The sequence below is a fragment of the Spermophilus citellus genome (assembly GCF_964194105.1).
Source record: "Spermophilus citellus genome assembly, chromosome: 17".
Lineage (NCBI taxonomy): Eukaryota > Metazoa > Chordata > Mammalia > Rodentia > Sciuridae > Spermophilus > Spermophilus citellus.
This window is the reverse complement of record NC_138199.1, coordinates 39,338,250-39,356,881: the sequence shown is the minus strand read 5'-3', so window position 1 is coordinate 39,356,881 and position 18,632 is coordinate 39,338,250. Positions and strand designations below refer to the sequence as shown.

General features: G+C 39.2%; 1 protein-coding gene and 1 pseudogene across 4 annotated transcripts in view; one reads left to right on the top strand and one right to left on the bottom strand.

The window, feature by feature from the left end:
• Positions 1–416: 416 nt before the first annotated feature.
• On the bottom strand, positions 417–5,308 carry LOC308635481 (glyceraldehyde-3-phosphate dehydrogenase-like; annotated as a pseudogene). Its single transcript has 3 exons — positions 5,297–5,308; positions 4,836–5,180; positions 417–1,444 (listed from the first exon to the last, which is right to left on the bottom strand). The product of its transcript is annotated as a glyceraldehyde-3-phosphate dehydrogenase-like (transcript).
• A 24-nt stretch (positions 5,309–5,332) lies between these two features.
• Positions 5,333–18,632, top strand: part of USP32 (ubiquitin specific peptidase 32) — a 174,166-nt gene continuing 160,866 nt past the window's right edge. For 2 of the 3 annotated variants that reach the window (XM_081272303.1, XM_081272302.1), the window contains exon 1: positions 5,333–5,542. In XM_081272303.1, coding sequence (XP_081128429.1) covers positions 5,485–5,542 — 58 coding nt within the window. In that variant the 5' untranslated portion in view covers positions 5,333–5,484. The remainder of the gene's footprint in view (positions 5,543–18,632) is intronic. The other variant, XM_081272304.1, reaches the window with a different exon arrangement.

The following is an 18,632-nucleotide window of genomic DNA, read 5'->3' as shown; positions in this document are numbered from 1 at the left end:
ATGTTTTTAATTGCGATTCAGAGAATGATTTATCTTTAGTCATTATTCTAATATTTGTCCGGGTTTAAACTGAAAATGAACTGCATGTCTAGAAAAGCAGGAGTTCAATTCTTTGTTAGTAGGATAAAGGGTAAAGGTAGGTAAAGGGTAATATAAAAAATTTTGCTTAAATTGGTGTTAATGTTAGTAAGCATGAAGCAAAATTGGCTTGCTGAGATACTCTTTTTTGGGGGGCGGGTGCAGTGTGGACTTGGGCTCCCTTAGGCCTTTCCCTTCTTTAGGGGGTCTGGGATAGAAACTGGGAGAAGGGCAAATTCTCAGTGTTTTGGGGAACTGGATTAGGGGCAGGGACTCCCTAATAGCTAAAGGCCTCTCTCTTTCTTGTGTTCTTGCTGGGGTGGCTGGTCCAGAGGCTCTTACTCCTTGGAGGCCATGTGGACCATAAAGTCCAGCACCCTGTTGCCATAGCCAAATTTATTGTCATACCAAGAAATGAGCTTTACAAAGTGGTCATTGAAGGCAAGGTCATCCCCAGCATCTGAAGTAAAAGATTAGGTGTCATTGTTACTGTCATGGGAGACAACCTAGGCCCCTTGAGTAGGCCCTCTGATGCTTGCTTCCCCACCTTCTTGATGTCATTGTAATTGGCAGCTTTCTCAGACTGTAGGTCAGATTAAATTCTGACACATTGTGGGTGGGCACATGGAAGGTATTCTGGTAAGCTTCCTATTCGGTTCAGGGATGACCTTGCTCAAAGCATTGGTAGCTCTGATAGACTCAGCTATGTTCTGGGCACGGTAATAGCCATCACACCCCAGTTTCCCAGAGGGCCATCCATGGTCTGAGTGGCAGCAATGGTATGGACGGTGATCAAGAGTCCCTCTACAAGGCCAAAACTGTTTTGGATGACCATGGTCAGGTGGCTAAGAAGTTAGTGGCACAGAATTAATTGCTACTGATCTTGAGGGAGTCATACTTCTCATGGTTTACACCTGTCAAAAACAAAGGGGCATCACAGAAGGGGCAGAGATGATGGCCATTTGGCACTGCCCTTCAAATGAACCCAAGCCTTCTCCATGTACTAACGACCCCAGTGGACTCCACAGCATATTCAGTACCAGCATCACCCCATTCGATGTTGATAGAATCTTGCTCCTGGAAGATGAAGATGGAGTTTCCATTGATGACAAGCTTCCTGTTCTCAGACTTGACTGTGTCATTGAACTTGCTCTGAGTGGAATCATACTGGAACATGTAGACTATATAGTTGATGTCAATAAGGGGTCATTGATGGTGACAGTACCCACTTTTTCAGAGTCGAAAGCAGCCCTTGTGACCAGGTGAGCAACATGGCCAAATCTGTTTGGTGTGTTTACACCATTGTGTCTCTGGGATGCAGCTGGCACCACACAAGATGAGGTTGCCTGGTGTGGTTGAAGATACTCTTTATTAGAATACAATTGGTCCCACTTTTTAGGCAAGCAACTTGGCAACATCTATCAAAAGGTTTAAAGGTGAGGGCTGGGGATGCAATTTTACTTCTGGAAAGTCTGTTTCTAGATAGACTTACATATGAAACAAGGATAGTTATTGCAGGGTATTTATTAAAGATATTATTTGTCTAGAATGTAATACTTTAACATTGAAACAATCTAATATTCAATAGATGACTGTAAAATGCATAATATACATATGATAAAGAATAAGGTAGATTTACATAAAAAGCAGTTATGATATACAGGTGAGTGAAATAAAGGAACTTTAGATGAGTATATATAGACCATGAAAAAGTATGTTAAAAAGGAAGTACATTTGTATATTTTATATGCATGGAAAATATCATAAGTGTAGTCATGAAAATTGGAATGATAGACTTACCTCTATGAGATCTTTTATATAATACACACTTGTCTACTGATGGAAATTTTTTAAATGAGCATGTATTATTTGCATAAAAATAGTTTGAAGTTATTGTTTTGTGATACTTAGGATTGAACCCAGGGGCACTCTACGAATGAGCTCTATCCCTAGTCCTTTAAAATATATTTTTTAAAGACAGCATCCCACTAAATTGCCTCAAACTTGTGACTCTCTGGCTTTAGATTCCATAGTAACTGGGATTACAAGTATATGCCACTGCACCTGGCAAGTCAACATTCTTCAGCGCAAATAAAAACATTAAGAGACTACATCTTCATTATGTACCATTATAAGGTAACAAGTCCCTAATACTGGAAAATTAGTTCTCTTACTGTATAGTCACACTTTGATAGAGTGTTGGCCTCATGTTGCAGCAATCAAGTTATACATAGGGCAGGCCAGGTGTAGTGGTGCATGCCTGTAATTCCAGTGGCTCAGGAGGCTTCAGGAGGATTGTGAGTTCAAAGCCAATCTTAGCAAAAACGAGGTGCTAAGCAACTCAGACCCTGTCTCTAAATAAAAATACAAAATTGGTTCAGTGGTTGAGTGTCCCTGCGTTCAATCTCCAATTCAAAAACCAAACAAAAAATTATACAGAGATCAGGTGCCATTCCACGCTTCTTTACTCTATTGGCTTCCCTATCTCTAGCTTGGCTAAGCTTCTTTGGCAAGTTCTAAAAGGACTGTCCTATTCTTATGTCATTTCTCTGGGAGCATAAACTGAGGAACACTGTCATTTAGGTTGCCCAACTGGAAGTAGAAATTACATAGCAATCTGCCATGCTTTAAATCTTTGTATGCACAACCCTTTCACAGGCATGTAATTATAGTTAAAGCGATGGTTTCCTAAGTACAACCGAATGCTCCAAGTGAGGTGTCCAGCCAACTCTTCTATGGATTAAGTGAAACTGAACAAACTAAATGATTAATAGAATTCTTTTTAGCATGACAAGTAGACTTTAGATTTTCTACATCATCAAACTTAAGTACTGTATCAATTTTAAGTTATAAAGGAATGTTTAACATTAGATTCCTGATTCTGTGTCATACAAATCAAAATGCAGATTTTGATCCTAGCCTAACATCTTAAATTCCCATCAGATAAAACTACCTGCCTCACTGCCTTTAATAATATGCTTAATTTAACTTAGACAAAGGAGAAAAAAAGCATTTCTTAGTTTGCTATCTCAACTCACAATTTTTAATCCATGATAGATTCTGTGATGGAGTGAAAATTTTTATAGCCCTAGAGGAAGCCAGACCTGAAACTTAAGTATGAAATTTTAAAAGTTCCCAAGTGTTTGTACTACTCTGAATCTTACATCATAAAGTTTTACTCTACTATTTCCTGAGTGTTTTGTAATAATTTATTATCGCATGAGATAAATTCCAATATTAGTCTCACCTTGCAAGTGGGTGAGTGTCACAAGAGAAAATAAGTTGCTTCAACAATTGAGTAGCTAAACACCCAAGTCAATCCTTCATACAGCAAGGTCATTTTTATGTACTGATTGTTTAGGGCAGTAATAATGCTTCCAGCACATTGTAACTAAACTCTGGAGGAGTCTTTTCTCTTGTTACACTTTTCCTCTAGATTCACTTCCCATTAATTATGATAATCTAACTCAGCACCCATACTGTGTAGACTGAAGATGACTGAGTTGTTTTGTCTGAAGACTGTGGGCTGTCTACACCGAACTGATGACCTGGGAATTAAAGGCTCTGAAATACATTCCCAACCCTCTGATTCATGGCCTTTCAGCAATGCAGCTAATGGTAGGTCTTAAAATTAACTGCCTCACAGTAAACTGGAAAGGGCAGCCTTGTGACTAATGCCACGCTGCTGATCTGGTCTGCCAGGAAAGGTGAGAAACAGAATATTACCTTCTTTCCCTGGCAGGGCATTTAATAATCTGTTGGCTTTAGGAACTAGAATCCTTTTGCTGGCCCTAAATTACCTAATTGGCACGTTGAGTCAAATCTAATCCAGATGGTCATTTTTCAATGTTGTTTCCTAACCAGAAGCTTTATATTGTAATATGTGTATTTATATGTTACATTTTGTCTACACATTCATGACACTTCCGTTGTTTTCATCTCTTGGCTACTGTGCATAACGCTGCCATAAACATGGGTGCAGATTCCTTTCTTTGAATTCTTTGGGGTATATATCCTTAAGTGGAATTGTTGCAGCATATGGTAAACCTGGGAAAGTTTGACATGTGCTACAAGATGAGCCTGGGAATTGCCAAGTTGAAATAAGTCAGGCACAAAAGGGGAAATATAGTTCCATTCATAGTCACATTAATAGAGACAAAGGAGAGTGGTGGCCATGAACTGGTGTGGGGGATGACTGAGAATTATTTGTTCAGGGGAATATAACTTTCAGTCCTGCAAGATGAAGAAAAGGCCCAGGGATGGATGAGGTTAACGGCTGCATGATGTAAATACACTTCATATCACTGAATTCACAAGAAAATGACCAAAATGGTACATCGTTCAATATATTTTACCATAAAAAAAAATTGCAAGTCACTCCACCCTGGAACTGTCACTCCTGGAGGAGGGCACTCTCGCAATGAAGCAGGATAAGCCTTTGGCAGAGCGGTTCCCAAAGAACAAGAGAGGGGCAGGCTCGGAGCCCAGAAGCTGGAGTGGGGGACCAGCGCTCGGACCTGCGGATGTAAAAGGAAAGCCAAGGCAGCTGGGCGGGAGGACGGGATAGATGACACGGAAAGGAAGGCGCGCTCTCCACTTTGTTACAAGATTTGCTTTCCTTAGGGATCTCCCCACTGGGAATGAGTTCTTTCGTCAGAGGAAAGCCTTGAGAGTCTTCTTTCCTTTCACAACTTCCAGTCAAAAAACCCCCTAAACGTTAGGAGTTCTTTGCCTGCCCATTCTTTTCTCTGACGAACCGCACTCCTCAGACCCCCACTCCCCAAGATCCCTCCCGTCTTCCATAGTAGGTCGCAGCCGAAGATGCACCAACAGTCGGTGCTCGAGCCGTGGAGCCCAGAACGCGAGGGCGACGGGGATAGTCCCCGAGCGCCCCGGAAGTCACTTCCCTCCCTCCATCGGAGACGCCCCCTCGGGCCTCGCGTCCTGGGATTGGCGGGAAGACGATGATGCGTTACGTGCGGTGGTGCGGCCCCGCCCTTGCGCCCTTGCGCGCGGTTGGCGTGGGGCGGGGCGGAGTGTGGCCCCGGGAGGCCATTACCCGGAACAATCCCCGGCCTCGGGTCAGGTGACCCTCGGCGGGGCTGGCGGGAGGGGGGCCGAGGGGCGGGAAGAAGGCGTGAAGAGGGAAAGGAAGGGAGCAGAGAGGAGAAGGGCGGAGTAGGAGGGAAGAGAAGGGGGCGGGGTGGGAGCGGGTCACGTGATTCGGCATGGAGGCGGTGGCGGCGGCCGGGAGGAGCCGCCGGGGCAGTAGCCGCACTTGTTAGTGTTGGGGGAGGAGGGGGTCGGGGGACGCCAACACCGTCACCCCAGGACGCCGAAGACAAGGCGGGCGGGGGGTGGGGGCGAGATCAGGCTCCGACCCCCGGCCGAGGGGATGAGGGGAGCATGGGCGCCAAGGAGTCACGGATCGGATTCCTCAGCTACGAGGAGGCGCTGAGGAGAGGTGAGGGGGGAGGGGTCTGGGCGAGCTCCCAGGGAGGCCGGCGACGGGCTGCCCGGGGGGTGGGTGACCAGGGGAGGGAGAGGAGGTTGAGGGCGTGGAGCGCCTGAGGCGGAAGGCAGAGGAGGCCGGTAGGGGGAATATTCTCGGGGAGAGAGGTTGGGTGGGAAGCTGTGTTTGGGAATTGGGACCTTATGGAACGGGCGAAGCTTTCCCAGAGAGAGGGGTATCCAGGGCTTGCAAGGCAGTGCCTGTGCTTACTGGTGGCGTTGTTAATCCTGGCTGTGTCCAGTTAAGACCTCCTCTTCCCCCTTTTCTTGGGTAGCTCCCAACCCTTGCAGCCCCCTTCATCCTTCACTGCCATTTTTTTTTTTCATATCACTCCTTTATAAAAACCTCCAGCAATATCCTAAGCTCGTTCCTAACAGCTTTGGCTGGAAGGAGAGACTCGAGGCGGCTGCAAAGCGCTCTTTGCTGCTAGAACTCCCTTCCTATTGGGGAATCTGCTTTTTTCTAAGGGCCTTTGCCTGTCTCTTTGAGAACTATGGCCATCCACTCCTGCCATCTCTCACCCTTGAGCGGCTGACTTTGATAAGAAGGACCTGAAATGAAGTTGTGTTTGAGGTGAGATGAGACTGGACAGCTGGTGTTGCCACAAGACCTTGTCTTAGGTTTCATCTCTTCAGACGTTTGAGTTTTTTTTTTTTTTTTAACTGCACTTGATTCCCAGTCTAATCCCCCTCACCCTCTAAATGGCATTCGGAAATCCAGCATTGTGATACTGTGGTATAGCTCCCTTTAGACACTGGCCTTGCTGCCAGTCTTGGCCTGCTGCTATTGGCTTTGATACACAGTGTGTTGTTAACAGCCCCAACCCCCTACCACTTACTCTGATACCGCTGTCCATGATCACTAAAGCACACGCTAACTGGAAGTGTCTGTTGCACAGTTTATGGCCGGAATGTGACTTAATTTTTCATGACTGGGATTTGAGTGTGTGTATACGTGTGTGCCTTGTATTTCTTTACGACATTTAATGGATTTTCTTGGTAAGAAGTGAACATTAAGCAGATTAGGTGCTAGGCATTATTACTAACAGGTTTCTAAATCAAGAAACCGGCCATGCTCCAGGTGGTTTTAGTAGCTAAGGATATAAAATAAAAATCAGATTAAAAGGCATTCAAAAATTAGAATATATATATATGAGGGATAAGTTCAGTGGACCATCACAAGATAATAACATGCAGAATTTTAGATGTATTTGTTGTGGACTTAACACGATAACAAAAAATATGCCTTTTATATCTTTTTTCCCCCTACAGAACAGTATAATGATTGTTCTTAAGCACAATCTCACTTGAACTTTTTTTTCCCCCCCTGCCTCAATATGAGAAATATTCCAAATTCTTGATGTGTTTCCAGCTCTAGTAGGCTAGTCATTTCCGGGATGCTGTTGAGCCTGACAGGTCTGGCCTCAATTAGGCAATGGCTTACATGGAAGAGGACATCAGTCAAACTGACTTACAGCTTTAAGGTTCAGAAGTGTTTCTAAAGTTTGAGGGTGTGAATGCTATTGATGCACCTGGCATTAAAAAATTCTAAAGTTAAGTTTTACCCAACTGTAGCTTGCTTAATTATATAAAACTAAGTCTGTATTTTTAAGTGTAAACGAAGTTAGTGATGCATTCTAAACTTATTTAACTGAGGTTTTTGTTTATTATGTAGTTTCTGTTGAATTTAAAAAAATTTTTTTAGTTGTAGATGGACACAATATAATCTATTTTTTAATTTTTATGTGGTGCTGAGGATCAAACCCAGTGCCTTATGCATGCGAGGAGCACTGTACTGCTGAGCTCCACCCCCAGCCCCTTTTTCTGTTGAATTTTAAAACATGTATTTGAACAGATTATTTGTTAAAACCTTATTTGTAAAGATTGAATGCTTTTTATCAGTTTTGCTATAGAGGAAAATTAAAGCAAAAAAGAAGAACAAGTTGATAAAGTAGCATTTCATCATCATCTTTTTTTTTTTTTCAGTTCTGGTTATTGGACTCAGGGCCTTGTCCATGTTAGGGAGAAGCTCTACCATTCAGCTATATCCCTGTTCTTTTTTATTTAAATTTGGGACAGGGTCTTGCTAAATTGCCCAGGCTGGTTTAGAATTTTCAATCTTTCTGCCTCATCCTCAGAATTAGCTGGGATTACAGGTATATACCACCTTGGTGGGCCACAAAGTAGCATTTCTAAATGTAAACAAGGAGCCTTTTTCTTTTTATTTTTTTAAAGTAGGTAACTTTTAAATATGGTGCTGTTTACTCAAGTAAATGTGGGACTTTAATGTAGAATTTCTTTCAGAAAGGTTACAGAAGTTGTTTATAGAGATTTTTTTAAAATATTTTTTTTAGTTGTAGTTGGACACAATATCTTGTGTGGTACTGAGGATTGAACCCACCGCCTCACACGTGCTAGGCATTAGGTGAATGCTGTACTGCTGAGCCACAACCCCAGGGCCTTTTTAATTTTTTTTAAAGGGTCACTTTTATTTTTTTTAATATTTATTCACAATACCTTTATTTCACTCATTTATTTTTTACGTGGTGCTGAGGATTGAACCCAGGGTCCCTCGCATGTGGGACTCTACCGCTGCACTCTACCGCTGAACCACAACCCTAGCCCCTTTTGTTTTGATATCCTGAACTGAAGGATTCTCCTGCCTCAACCTCCCAAGCGGCTTCCTGCTACCACTCTCAACTTAGAGAGCTTTTGATGAAACTAAAAAATGATCTGAAAACCTTTTATTGGCAGTTGAATAATCTACATAAATACTAAAATCTGCATCACTTAGTTTCATTTGTTTATAGTGTATAAGGTGAATGGGAAATAGGATTTGTCATTTCACATTACTCTAACGTGAACTATGTGAATCATTATACAAGTAAAAAATGAGCTCGATGAAACTACTGAAATATTTGTCCCTTGGCTCTAACTAAATGATTGAATACTATTGCTTGTTCATAATTAAATAGCATTAAAAATACACTCCAATAAGTATTATCACAAACAAACATGGAATTGTAGGCAATTTATCTTGCAAAGAGGACCTTAGAAATGAAGTCTTATGTTAATGACAGATAACTCTGGATCTGAGTGAAAGGATGCCTAGTGACTCATTTACATTTGAGAAGCTCTAGAAATTAGGAAGATTGGATTTGCAACCTATTTTAGGTAGACTGTATGTCAGTTACATAAACCTTAACATGTTGTCTGAAAGTATACCTTTAAACATTTTTAAGGAGATGTGTAAGTGGTAGCTTTTTATTTTGGGTTCATATCTTGAGTAGAGCATAAAGGAAGACTTGACTCTTGTTAGTGCATGCGATTTCTAGAGAAGTATGCCTATTGTATTTCGTTGATGCTGAGAATTTTAGCAGCTATATTCTTCATTTCACTTCTCTTATTGCATCTGTTTGTTGCTTTTTTGGGGGCGGGGGTACTGGATCTTGAACTTGGGCCTCAAGAGCCCTGCCACTGAACTACAATCCCAGCCCTTTTAAGAAAAATTCAGTTTGCGCTAGAGTCTTGCTGATTTGCCCAGGCTGACCCCAAACTTGTGATCCTTCTATTATACCCTCCCAAGTATCTGGGAGTACCAGATTTGTCATCATGCTTGGTTTATAGCTTGTGCATTTTTTTTTTTTCAGTACTGGGGATTGAACCCAGGGGTGTGTTACCACTGAACTACATCTTACCCCCACTTCCCCCATCTCTTACCCTCCCCCTTTTTTTGAGACAGAATCTTACTAAATTTCCCAAACTGGCCTTAAACTTATCCTCCTGGCTACTTGTGTATTCTTAAAATTATATTTTAAGTTCTAGGAACATAGCATTAAAAAACATTGTGCTGGGCACAGTGATGCAGAATTGTAATCCTAGTGACTTGGGAGGCTAAAGCAGGAGGATTACAAGTTTGAGGCTTCAGCAATTTAGCAAGAACCTATTTCACAAAACAAAACAACACCTGGGTTGGGGATGTGGCTCAGTGGTAAAGTGCCCCTGTACCACATAATACAAATAACAAAAAGTATTGAAAGAAAGGTGAGTTGCAGTTTGTTTAGCATTTCAGAACTCAAATCTTAAAAAAATCTTCTCTAGTTCTCTCCTTCCTTTTATCCTCTGGAAATAAAATTATAAGAGTGCGCGCATGTACACGCTTTCTGAATTAAATGGTTCTTGACTTTTCAATTGTGGTAATAAAGTATAGTGGTTAAATTTTTCTAATTTCCTTTTTTTTTTTTTTTTTTTTAGATGGACAGCATCCTTTTATGTTATTTGTTTATTTTTATGTAGTGCTGAGAATTGAACCTAGTGCCTCACAAGGCAAGGGCTCTGCCACTGAGCTAGAGCCCCAGCCCTTCTAATCCCCTTCTTTAATTAGAATTTGGCACTTATTTTGGGCTAAGTAGTGGGCTGATGAACTATAGTGTGTCAGAAAGTTATATTGTGGATTTATATTTTGATTGTTCCTTTGCTCATTTATTCAGCAAGTTTTTACTGAACTCTGGTTATGAATTAGGCATAGATGAAACATATAAGAATAAGTCCCTTTCTCTAGCATCATATATCCTGGGTCAGTGATCTCCATGTATACCTTAAAGTAAATACAAGACTCTCCATAAATAGTGGTAGTAAAATATTAGAACTTTGATCTGAAGTTCTAATTTGAGTATGTTTAATAATGGACACAAACTATTTAAAAGTAGTCTATATGCATGTCATTTATAAATGATTAACATGTGGTATATTAAGTGCCTTAGTGCCTTAAAAGGAAATGCTATGGGAATACAGAGTTAGGTTTGGGTGTCTGTCTTGGAAGTGCCCCTAGTGCTGTACTCATTTCATAATATGTGCTTAAAAATGACAGGTTAAAGAATTTCCTGGTCCCTTATAGGTGGTTGTATTTGCTGTTAGAAAAATAATTTTGCGGGCTGGGGTTGTAGCTCAGTGGTACTGTCATGGGTGAGGCCCTGTTCGATCCTCAGTACCACATAAAACTAAATAAACAAAATAAAGGCATTGTCCATCTACAACTAAAAAAAAAAATTAAAAAAAAAAAAGAAAAATTGGGCTGGAGATGTGGCTCAAGCGGTAGTGCACTCGCCTGGCATGCATGCGGCCCGGGTTCAATCCTCAGCCCACATACAAACAAAGATGTTGTGTCTGCCTACAACTAAAAAAAAAAAAAAAAAAAAAGAAAAATTATTTTGCTTATCCACCAATCCTAGGATGCATTAAAACACTGACTCCCTAACCAAGATTTTGTTCACCAAGTTTCTAATTATTACCATTATAATTTCCTTAGTTTAATACTTACTGTGATGTTAGCTAAGCTAGTTTAGCATAATTTCAGCCTCTGAATGAAAACTGAGTTTCACAGCATTATTTATTCTGTCATTAAGCCTTTATTTTTCTTCATCTGAATTTATTAAATTCACCAATAACTTTCTAACATTTAGAATAGATCCTGGCCTGTTCTTATTACTTGTAAAGGAGAAAAATGAGGATTTTTTAAAATTGGTCTGCTCATATGTAGTTAGGTAGGTGCCATTCTTCATAATCTCCAGTTTTTACATTTGGAGAGTCAGTGACAAATACACCAGTGAACACTGGATTTTGGGGGATGAGCAGGATGAGATGACATCAGTTGCTTATTAGTCCCACTTACCAAACTGGACAGCTTTTGTTTGTTTTTGTTGTTCATTGTCTTTGTGCTTAAATGAGACTTTACAGTGGCAACCCTCAGGGTTGCTTTCCATAAAAATGTGCAATTTCGAGTGAGTTGGGATTGTGATGCCCAACCAGTAGCCAGATATTTTCACAGGAGAAAGGGAAGATTTTTGGCACTTGGAAGATTTTTGACTTGGTTGCAGAAAAGTAATTATTATTATTAGGGTACTGATTAGTATTATTTCTATGACTATAGAAAATCTGTTTTTTGAGCAGTAGAAATTGAGGTTGACAGTTTGGATTAGAAGTTTTAATTTTAAACAGCTGCAGTGGTGGATTTTATTTATTAATTAAAAGTTAGTTTTCTCGTAGTGGTGCTGAAAAGACAAGGATGGGACTGACAGTTATTTTCATACTGTATCCAAAGCTTCTCTTTAGAGGGCTTATTTATGTTTCTATTTTTGCCTTTTGAGCCTCATGATATTTGTGTTTAAATTGAGATATTTAATTCTTTTCTGCATGCCAGTAAGTTCTTCTCATTTAATAATTGGGAGCTCATGGAGGTTAGTGATGGATATTTAATTATTGACAAAAAAGCCTGATAAAACTGTGTTTTTGAGAATATACTATTATAGTTAGAAACTTATAAATTCAACACCTACCTATTCAAAAATGACGGGTATTCAAGGCCTTTTCTTACCATCCCTCTTTATTAGGGATTTAGTACTCATTAACCCAAGACTTTTTTTTTTTTAAATATCTTTATTTTATTTTTATGTGGTGCTGAGAATTGAACCCAGTGCCTCATGCATGCTAGGCGAACACGCTACCACTTGAGCCACATTCCCAGCCCCACCAAGACTCTTTATTTTAGGAAATTCTCAAGTTCATCACTATCTTATGAATGAGATTTGGGAAAAATTGATATTTTAAAACCTTTCTATAACATGTTTCTTGATACTGGACTGCATTAAAAGCAAAGGTATACTAAATAAGGTTTTACAGAGATAGTTCTCTTTCATTTCTATAAAGAAGTTAGGTTGTTCAAGTATCTTACCCCTTTGGAAAAAGCCTTGTAACATTCACTGTGGTTGTTTTTTGATAATATATGAGATTCTGTAGAAATTCCTTTGTGAAAAGGATTCTTCTATCAAGATAGGGCTCCACTAGTCTTACCCATGACAGTAAATGTCACCACTATTCCAACCTAGTTGCTTAAGCCAAAAATCTGGAGACATCTCAGTTTTTTACTCTCTAACCTATTTCCTTATCTCCAGTTTGAATCTGTCACCAGATCTTGTTACTTTGGGGGCCAGTCTTTTTTTTTTTTTTTTTTTTTTGGTTAATGTTTATTTTTTAGTTTTAGGTGAACACAATATCTTTATTTTACGTGTATGTGGTGCTGAGGAGCGAACCTACTACCTCATGCATGCTAGGCCAGCACTCTACCACTGTGTCACAACCCAGCCCTGGGGGGCAGTCTTTTAACTTCTACTGCTCATCTTCATTGCTTCTACTCTAGTCCCAGCTCCTGTCATCTCTTGCTAAGACCATATAGTGGGTTTATAATGTCACACTGTAGTATGCTCTTATAATCCAAATCAGATCTTCTATCCTTTCTTTAAAGCTTATTATTATGTTAGGGAAAAAAATATAATCTTTGTAGTGGTCTACAAGGCCTAAATTACTTGGCTCCTGCTTAAAATTCCAACCTCAATCATAGTAATTTCCCTTTTGTCTTCTTTAAACTAGCCACATTAGCTTTCTTTTTCCTTTTGGAACATAATTGTGGCTTGCCACCTTTGCATTTGCTGCTTTCAGCTTGGAAAGACTATTCACAAATTTTCACACATCTAGTTTATTTTCATACCTGATGCCCCAGCTCAGATGCATTGAGGAGGTCTTGTTTATCACCTTATATAAAGTGGTATTCTTCTGTCACTCTTGTATATTCTGAGTGAATATTAGTTTGTAGCCTTTCTGTATGATTATTATGTTTATTTTCAGGTGTGTTGCTGAATCTCTGGTACTAAGATAGGTGCAGTGCTTGCTTATTTGTTTGCAATACTGGGGATTGAACCCAGGAGGGCTCTACTACTGAACTACATTCCAAGCCCTTTTTAAATTTCCTATTTTGAGACAGGGTCTCACTAAATTGCCTGGGCTGGCCTAGAACTTTGAAACCTCCTGCCTAAGCCTCCTGAGTAGCTGGGATTGCCTAGTGTATATTAAATGCTTGATAAATTTTGTATGGTTGGGGGAATGTATAAATGTGTAATTTGTCAAGAGATGTAGAAAACTTGTATAATGTTTGTAAGTTTGGGACTAAAAAATGGAATATAGACAGGAGTTGAATATACTAAGCAACATGAGTCTCAGATTATTTTCCTTTTCAGCAACTTTAAAAAAGTTTTTGCTAAAAGTTTTGAACAATAGTTAAAAATATGTTAGTCTTAAATATAATATATGCTTTATATGTTGTGACTTGTTTCAAATATTTAAAAGTTGATATCTAACATAAATACTTGAGGCAGTAGAATGGGAGTAAAGTAACTTTTATGCTTACGTGAACATGAGAGTGCTTTTTTTTTTTTTTTTGGTGGTACTAGGAATCAAACCCAGAGGTGTTTTGCCCCTTAGCTATATATATCTCCAGCCTTTTTTTTAAAAAATATATTTTTAAAATATTTATTTTTTAGTTTTAGGTGGACACGGTATCTTTATTTTGTTTTTATGTGGTGCTGAGAATCGAACCCAGTGCCTCATGCATGCTAGGCGAGCGCGCTACTACTTGAGCCACATCCCCAGCCCTAAAAAATATTTTTTATAGTAGATGGATACAATACCTTTATTTTATTTTTATGTGGTGCTGAAGATCCAACCCAGTGCCTCACACTTGCTAGGTGAGCGCTCTACCAACTGAGCTACAAACCCAGCCCCCCCCTTCATCCCTTTTTATTTTGTGACAGGCTCTTACTTAGGTGCCAGGACTGGCTTTGAACTTTTAATCCTATTGCCTCAAGTCTCCTGAGTTGCTGGCAAGTCAGATGTGTGCCTCTGTGCCTAGTACATTTAACTTAGAGGGTATCTCCTTGATTCCCAGATTGTCCTTGAACTCCTGGGCTTAGGTGATCCTCCTGCCTTGGCCTCTGAGTAGCTGGAATAGGGACTAGCCGCCACAAGTACTTGGCTGCCTTACTGGGTAAAAAGCCCCCCCCCCCCCCAATGGTGCTGGGGATCAAATTCAGGGCCTTGTGCATGTTAGGGAAGCACTACCACTGAACTACATCCATAGGCCCTCTTTTTTCTTCTTTTTTTTACTAGCTCCTTTTTCTTTTATACTTCATGGCTAATGCTTCCCCCACTTCTTTTCTTCATTTGGTTTTTATCACAGTGATAGATGACCAAAATTTAGAATCAAATAATAATACAAGGCTTATTACTGAAAACAGTTGTACATACCCTTAATTCCTCTCTCCTCCACCAGTTTTCCTTTCCTCCATCAGCCAGTGCCTTAAATATTTTAAATTTCTTGGTTTGCTCTTTGCTTATATATTTCAAAATAATATGCTTATTCTGCTACTTTTGTCCATTTAAGGCTTATTTATTGGCTTCCAACTATTGAACATGAGGATTTAGCTGTATGTTCTACCAGTTCACCAAACATACAAATATATTCCTCCTGTCTTCCCATTACCTCATCCTTTGTGTGTGTGTGTGTGTATACACACACACACACACACACATATATATAATAATTTTGGTTAAATTAGTGTCAGTGTTTACATTATTAGACCTTTTTAAATGTTCTTCAAAGCTAAGGCATTTAATATGGTAGGATTATTATTTTTTTTTTTAAAGAGAGTGAGAGAGGGGGAGAGAGAGGAGAGAGAGAGAATTTCAATATTTATTTTTCAGTTATCGGCGGACACAACATCTTTGTTTGTATGTGGTGCTGAGGATTGAACCCGGGCCGCACGCACACCAGGCGAGCGCGCTACCGCTGGAGCCACATCCCCAGCCCGGATTATTTTTCTTTTCCCTACATAATTTCCTTATTTTTTTAATCTTTATTTTATTTATTTATTTTTATGTGGTGCTGAGGATCGAACCCAGGACCTTGCACATGCTAGGCGAACGCTCTACCGCCGAGCCACAATCCCAGCCCTGATTTCCTTATTTTAATAATTGCCTTTTTTTGTTGTTTGCAACTGTTTTTATAATTCAACCTCAAAAGCTTCTGTCTTCTCCATATATTCAGATACGTCATAAGTTGTATATCCCATTTTCTGTATCCCTTGTTTCCTCTTTATTTATTCCATATTGGTGGAGCTCATTTTCTGGTAGCTTCTTAGAAAAGGTGTCCACAAGGTAAAGTTTCTTGTATCTCTACTTTTTTCTTCTCTTTTGTTTTCAAGAGCTTCTGTTTCTTTTATCAGTTAATTATTCTGAAAGTGTCTTTTAATAATCATTATGCTTGGTCTCTGGTCATTTGGATTTTTTTTTTAAACAGAGAGAATTTTTTAATATTTATTTTTCAGTTTTCGGTGGACACAACATCCTTATTTTATTTTTTTATGTGGTGCTGAGGATGGAACCCAGCCCCCCCCCTCCCCCATATGCCAGGCGAGCAGGTTACTGCTTGAGCCACATCCCCAGCCCATCATTTGGATTTTGGTTTAAGACTTAGGACAGTTTTCATTGCAGTGATCAGAGACTGGGGTTTCAAAATGCAGTTTTCATGACATACCAGTAGACTATAAAACTCCACGAGGGTAAGGACATATGTATCTGTCTTAACTGGTATGTCCCTAGTACTTGTGTAGTGCATACCAAATATTAACTACCAATTCACATTTGTTGAAGGAGTGAATTGGATATCAAAGCAATCTTTTCTAAAAACTAGGTTGTATTTAGTGGAAACTAGGGGTGTGTGTGTGTGTGTGTGTGTGTGTGTGTGTGTATGTACATATGTATCTTAAGGCTTATAATTGTATATGTATTTTACTTTTAAAAATAGTTGCATTCAATATGTCTGTCATTTTTGGCTCTACTTTAAATATGGTTTTGGAATTTCTTGATGAGCAGCTGTGGTAGGAAGCTGTGGAGCCTTCTAACAGTTGTTAGATTAATAAATTTGGTTTGGAGATTCTTTAGTTTAGCAAGCATCTATAAATGAACTCTTTCACTGAGTGGAGTGGAGGTTTATAGACTGATGTTATTCTTTGTCAGAGATGCTAACTTGATAGCATATACAAGGTCCTGGCATCAATCCCCAGCACCACCAAAAACAAAGACAAAAACAAAAACAAAAAGCTGACTTGTGGAACCACTGGTACTATAGAGATTCAAATTGAAATTGATAGAAGATTGCCAAGCAAATATATTTAAATAGTAAAAGAAATAGGAGATTACCTGAATGAACACTTGGCAGAAAACAATGTCTCACAGAAAAATGTTCCAAAGTTGGAGGTGTAACTCAGTGTTAAAAGTGCTTGCCTAATGTGTGGGGCGCTGGGTTTCATCCCTAGCATCACAAGGGAAAACAAAAAAAGTTTTACATTTTGAATGGAACATATTTTAAGTTTGTTTTTTTAGTTTAAATGGACAGCATTCCTTTATTTTTATATGCAGTGCTAAGGATCGAACCCAGTGCCTTACACATGCTAGGCAAGCTCTCTGCCACTAAGCCCCAGCCCACATATTTTTTATATTATTTTAGTAGAGTCCAAAACTAAATGCAGCTTATTTTTCTATAACTTTTCTTATATGTTTCATGTCTTTACGAATTACACAGGCCCAAGCCAGAAACCAGGCCATTAATTGAAATACTTTTCTTCTTTTTTTCATATTTAATTTATTTACAATACTACCTCTTTATACCTTCTTATCTTCTATTCTCCATCTGTAAAGTCATCAACTTAGATTAGACCTTCATATGTACCTTGGACTGTACCTTGCCAATCTATTCTTTATATTTTTACCAAAGTAATCTTTCTAAGCTCAGCATGGCAAACTGGTAATTTCTGTGATTTGGTTTCTCCCTGAACTCATGTCTTTGCAAATGGAGTGGAGGATTATAGTCTGATCTTGAAATGTTCTACTTCTCCACAGGTTCTCCCTTTCTTCTTTTATATGTATGTGTATATATATACACACACATATATGTACACACACATATAGTTTTTTAATTGTAGATGTAGGATACAATACCTTTATTTCATTTATTTTTTAATGTGGTACTGAGGATTGAACCCAGAGCCTCGCATATGCTAGACAAGTGCTCTAGTACTGAGCCATACCCCCAACTCAACTTCCCCTTCCTTTATTACTTACATGTAGTAAAATGCACACATTTTACTGTATGGCTTGATGAATTTTTAGGTGTGCGCCCAAGTAACCACCATGCAAAATCAAATATTAATTTCCAGAATCCAAATACACTTCTTCCTTTCCTATCCCAGTTGATACTGTCCCTCACAGTTATTCTGACTTTTGTCACCATAGATTGCTTGTACTATTTTCACACCTTATATAAATAGAATTCGTGCAATATTTACTTTTTTGTGTATACATGGTGAAATAATTTTTATTTTTAGTTCTCTTTGGTACTAGGGATTGAATCCAGGGGTGCTTAACCACTAAGCCACATCCCTAGCCCTTTTTTATATTTAGAGACTGGGCCTTGCTGAGTTGCTCAGGGCCTTGCTAAGTTGCTGAGGCTGTCAAGTTAAACTTGTGATCCTTCTGTCTGAGCCTCCTGAGCCACTGGAATTACAGGTGTGCACCACCATGCCTGAGTTGCTCTCCTTCTCTTTTTTTGTTTTTGATTTTTTTTAAAGTATACATTTATTTATTTGTATGTGGTGCTGAGAATTGAACCCAGTGCCTCACACATGCTTGGCAAGCGCTCCATCACTGAGCTACAACTCCAGCCCCTGATTCTCAATTTTAAGACTAAAATTGAAGCATTGTTTTTATTTATTTATGTATGTATGTATGTATGTATGTTACACATGACAGTATAATGATCTTGACATATCATATATTTGAATCAAATGGGGTATAATTTCTCATTTTTCTGAGTGTACAGGTTGCAGAATCACATTGGTTTGAAGCATTCTTTCTGTGAAGGAAATTGCTAACAAGATTAATTACTAGTGTCTTGAAGTTAGGGCCAGTGTGTTTATTTCTAGCAGTTGACATAGTGGTAGGCATGTTTATCAATGAACTGGCCTGTATCTTTCTTTCTTTTTTTTTTATTTTTAAAGAGAGAGAGAGAGAGAGAGAATTTCCAATATTTATTTTTTAGTTCTCGGTGGACACAACATCCTTGTTGGTATGTGGTGCTGAGGATCGAACCCGGGCCG